The sequence below is a fragment of the Zeus faber genome, assembly GCF_960531495.2.
Source record: "Zeus faber genome assembly, chromosome: 10".
In the NCBI taxonomy this organism is placed as follows: Eukaryota; Metazoa; Chordata; class Actinopteri; order Zeiformes; family Zeidae; genus Zeus; species Zeus faber.
In genome coordinates, this window is record NC_137199.1 from 18,341,361 (window position 1) to 18,346,614 (window position 5,254).

Below are 5,254 nucleotides of genomic sequence, written 5' to 3' on the forward strand. Positions count from 1 at the left end.
TCGCTATGAATGAATCGCTTGTGAGTTGTGCATCACGGCTTCCGAACGCCGGCGCCGACAACCTCTGACCCCGCCGCCCGTCCCTGTGCATCCTTGGAGGAGCTTCCTGCTGCAGGAAACAGCTTGGAGGTGGAGAGAGGATGTCCTGCACGGGAGAGGATAGGAGAGGAGAGGAGAGGAGAGGAGGGGAGAGGAGGGGAGAGGAGAGGAGAGGAGAGGAGAGGAGAGGAGAGGAGAGGAGAGGAGAGGAGAGGAGAGGAGAGGAGAGGAGAGGAGAGGAGAGGAGAGGAGAGGAGGGGAGAGGAGAGGAGAGGAGGGGAGGGGAGAGGAGGGGAGAGGAGGAGAGGGCGGAAAGGAAAAAAGGAGAGAGGCAAAGAGAGGAAAGGAGGAGAGGAGAGAGGAAGGTAGAGGAGAAGGAGAGACGAGAGAAGAATGGAGAAGAGGAGAGAGGGGAGGGCAGTGCGGAAGGGGAGAGGAAAGGAAAATCCACCTGATTGTATTCATCATATTTGGGGTCATTTAGGGTTTTGGCTCCAGATCAATAAACCGCCAATAACAGCAGCTACACCTCTGGACCCCGGTGCTGTCATCACCGTCCATGTGCGGGGGCCAGAACCACAACTTGCACCTCCTCTGAAGTACCATATAAAACCCTGCAGACCCACAAGAACCCACAACACACACCGTCCTGGACCCCAGTCCTGCAGAGACCACCAAGGCCTTCTAATGTGTGTGTGTGTGTGTGTGTGTGTGTGTGTGTGTGTGTGTGTGTGTGTGTGTGTGTGTGTGTGTGTGTGTGTGTGTGTGTGTGTGTGTGTTCTCTTCCATACTGTACTTGTGAGGACCGGCCCCAGAATTGACAATTTCTTTGATGTAGAAGTGCACCAGGAACATGTTCTTCACTTACAAGGTACTTGTAAGGTTGACGTACTTGGACCTCACTTTGATACCAGTATAATAATGTGTGTATGTGTCCCCGCGCCCACAAAGCGTCTTATATCCACTAAAAACCTGTGTCTGGCTCTCACACACACACACACACACTTTGCTATAATAAAGGTGTGTGTTTGTTTTTCAGTTGGACAGTCTTCTTCTAAATAAAGAGCAGGAAGTCAACACACAGGAGGTCAAACATTCTTGGACGCACACTCACCTGTTTGAGTTTAGTACATTGTTGTGCTATCTTGTTATCTTCTTTTATCATAATACATAAGAGAATGTATACAAGTATACAGTAGACACACTGTATGACACACAAACACACACACACACACACACACACACACACACACACACAGACACAGCCAGCTCCGAGAGGGAAGTTTCTCCTTACAGTTACTGACTTCCTCATCCTTTGTCGCTGACCCCAATTATTCAGCCACACACACACAGACACACACACACACACACACACACACACACACAAAGAAGATACCCGTGAGGACTGGTCTCCAAATTGACTATTTTGGTTTAGGAGTGCAACAGAAACGTGGGTCCTCACTTTGATACCAGTACAAGAATGTGTGTGTGTGCGTGTGTGTGTGTGTGTGTGTGTGTGTGTGTGTGTGTGTGTGCGTGTGTGTGTATGTGTGTTTTTAAAACCACCCCTCAACACCCGTCCGCATTAGAAGGACATTGGCATCGTCAGGACACTCTTAACCGTCCTGATAAGTCGTCTCAGACTCTGTCCCTGGTCGTTTCGATGCTGTCTTTCATTCCTGGTTATTCTTTCCATATTTCACAAACATCTCCTGATGTACTCCCCTCGTTCCAAAGGCCTTCACAGGGCTGATCTTGAGTCGCCAAAATCGAACTAGTTTATTCCTCCCGGTGTCTTTGGCTCATTGTTGTGCCAACGCGCCACGGTGGTCCAGGTGCTTTCAGAACACATCAGAGCGGATGAAGGCTTCAAACCCGCTGGGAAAGCAATGGCACGTGGCCCTTTAACCCGCTGAACCGCCGCACCGCGGCCCCGCCTCATGCTCCCATTGTGTCTCCCTTAACCCCCCCCCCCCCCCGCCCCCGTGTGAGGCCGCGGTGCCGACATCCCATCATGAACGCTCCACGGCACCTTCCTTCCTGCACTCCTCCTGCTCTCCTGGGCCGAGGTGAGGCCCACGCCGGGCTCCATTGTGTCCTTGGAACTATGATTTATCCCTCCACCTCCAAAAAAAGAAAACCCCAAATGACACTTTGGTGATGATGAAAGTATATTTAGTTCCTAAACATGATTTATTTTTATTATTAATTCAACAATTTTTGGGCTTATGGAGAAAAAAACAAACAAAACGTTATTTCACAGGCAGAAAGGGCAAAAATACAGGAAGATTCTAGGTGTTTGCGGGTGAAAAAGCTCATTTCTTTTACATCTGGAAAAGACGGAAATCAAACAAATCTAAAATAAAATAAACACACACTCCGTTCTTTATCCCGGGCTTTCAACACCAACATTAGCGGGTTTACCTGGGATTTTTGAAACCGTGTTTAACCTGCGAAAAAAAGGCGATCGACACCTTTCCCATTGCTGGGAGAAATGACGTTTTTTTCTGGTGCGCCACCTTCGACGTTGCGAATACGCCGGAAAAGGGGCGTGTCTTGGTTCCAGTGTGATTGGGAACAAAACGGTAGAGGAGACGGCAACTTAAACCAACAACGACGCAACAATCGGATCGTTCATGGACGACCCGACACGAGAGTGGAAGCAGCACGGAGCACCGGCCCTCCGGCGCTGAGCGTGGGGGTTCTCCGCCGCGGTGCGATCCCCACACTCCCAACATTTCACGGCCCCCCATGCGGGGAAAAAAGGTCAATAAGGTCTGATTTTCGATTTTGGATTGAAAATCAATATGAAACGGTGGGATGATACACAGACATTCCCGTCTATTTATGGACCAACGACTGGAGCTCCAACGCGCGCAGGTAAAGGGGCCAAAACGAGCGGGTCGACCCGGGTGTCGTGCTCACATCAGAGCCGATTAAAACCCGGGTCTATCTCAGGGTCATCTGACCCGAGACTGAGACCCGGGTTTCTCCTTTCCCACTGATGATAAATGCTGGATGTTAGCGGGTTTTGGTGCAGTGGGAAATGGAAAAAAGGTAAGATAGTACTTTAAGATACCACAGCGGCAGAGTCACGACGTGGAAGTGGGCGCGTCAGGCGCCACGTTCCGTTCGTCCTCATTCTGTTATCTGTTTGACGGCATTAGCGCCCGGCGACGGCACGCGCATTCCTCACAAACCCGCAAAGTCCCCGTCGGGACGGAGATGAAAATGAATGGAATGGAACGGAACGAAATGAAAGGCGGGATTCTGATTGAATTTTCCGGCCAAGAGGCACAAGGCGGGACGGACGGCTGACGGATTCTGGGTCAAATAGCCGCAGTCACACGCTCGTCCCTCCGGTTTGGTGTGGAGCGCTCAAGGTGCCGCCGGGGAGTGGGAGTCGCGCGAGGAGGGGGAATAAAGATCAGAAACCGCTCCACCCCCGTTGGAGCGATGGAACTTGAGTGACACCCTCTCTGCTTAACCACGCACCCAGCGCCGCCTTTCAGATCCTCGATGCGTCTGGCGGAGCTGGAACTTTTAAAAAAAACGAAGGCGCCGAAATAATTCGGTTTCACTGCAGCCTCGTGACGAGCGCAGTTAAAACCCCCGGATGTTTGACACAGAGGGGTCAACATTACCACCTGACTTCATAACGAAGACGTTTGGAAAGTGGAGCGGCGATGCCGTAAATATAGAAGCCAACGTCTGGACAATCTCCGAGTTTTATAGACAGCTTGAAGGACAGATCCGCTTCCCCATCCAGGGACTTACCACTCCGCTGCAGCTTCTCTCGGGGCTTCAATGCAGTGCAATGGGGCAAACGATGAAGCCTTAAAAAAGATTACATTTCCCTTCTCACAACAGGAACCTCACAATATAGTTGTACGGTGTTCATGTTATATTATGATATACGTTATACTGGAGACCACAAATAAGGGCCAGGTCGAAAACTAGTGAACCTGTCCTTTGGAAGAAGGGAATAAATATGTTTTGTTTTGTCGACTATGAGGAGCCGGATTAGGATATGAGCTGCCATTACTGCTTCCTGTTGGGATGTTTACTGATGTTTGTTTGAACGGACCCTCGCCTCATGAAGATGGGTGACTTTCAGTCGAGTCCAAAGCTGCTCATCCGCCTCTTATCAGACACATTCACAATTGTCGCACATTAAAACGTCCAAAGAAACATCAAAAATGATTGTGATTATGATGGGATTATGCATTTATTATGAAAGTTCAGGTCAACTGGGAATAAATTCATCATAGGTTCCTAAGAGGCGAGAAATGGAAAAAGTGTGTGTGTGTGTGTGTGTGTGTGTGTGTGTGTGTGTGTGTGTGTGTGTGTGTGTGTGTGTGTGTGTGTGTGTGTGTGTGTGTGTGTGTGTGTGTGTGTGTGTGTGTGTGGCAGAGAGCGAGAGAGAGAGACAGACAGACAGACAGACAGCCGTGGGCCAATTGGGCTCGAACCTCAAGCAGGAAGTGATTTGGTGCAATCGGCTGGTTACCCAGAGTTCAGGGAACAGAACACCAACAGCATGTGGCCACCAGACACACGCACACACACACACACACACACACACACACGCTCTCTGAGTTGAGGCCACATGTGAGGATATTTGTGCTGTACTTGCGTTAAAAACCAATACCCAGAGATCTACACGACAACAAAGAGAAATGGGATATAAGACGCAGCCATGACAACCATCACGCCGGCACCAAAAAAAATAAAATAAATACAGACGGCACAAACAAGGAATTTGCTTTTGCAGGAGCTTTATTTTTTTTTCCCTCCTTCAGGACGCCGCCTCCGTCCGGGATTCCGGCGTCCCGTCACACTCCGCGCCGCGCTCTCCCTCGCCGCACTGGGACTTTAACTTCATGTCGGTCATCATGTCCAGCAGGACCTCCACGGTCACCTTCAGCAGCTTGTTCTCCTCCTTCAGCCTCTTGTTCTGCGCCATCAGATCCTCCAGGCGAGACCGTTCCACCACCTTGTCCATCACCCACTGCCCGCCCTTGAAGCACAGGCTGCGGGCCCCCACGTTGAGCCTGGGGGGCGCTGCCCAGTCCAGCCCGGACTCTGGCTCCCAGGCGCTGCGGTCCAGGTGGTTGAGGGGGGACACGAAAGTCTTCTTGCGTGCAGGGGTCGGTTTGGGGTTGAAGGCCGTCGATATGCCATCCTTGCGCCTGATGATTTGGGGGACAGGCAT

General features: G+C 50.8%; 1 protein-coding gene across 1 annotated transcript; it reads right to left on the reverse strand.

Moving 5' to 3' along the window:
• Positions 1-4,837: 4,837 nt before the first annotated feature.
• Positions 4,838-5,254, reverse strand: LOC307235913 (protein chibby homolog 1-like; the record flags this gene model as incomplete). Its single annotated transcript, XM_080008172.1, has 1 exon — positions 4,838-5,254. One exon carries the CDS (start codon positions 5,252-5,254, stop codon positions 4,838-4,840), a length of 417 nt encoding a protein of 138 aa, XP_079864298.1.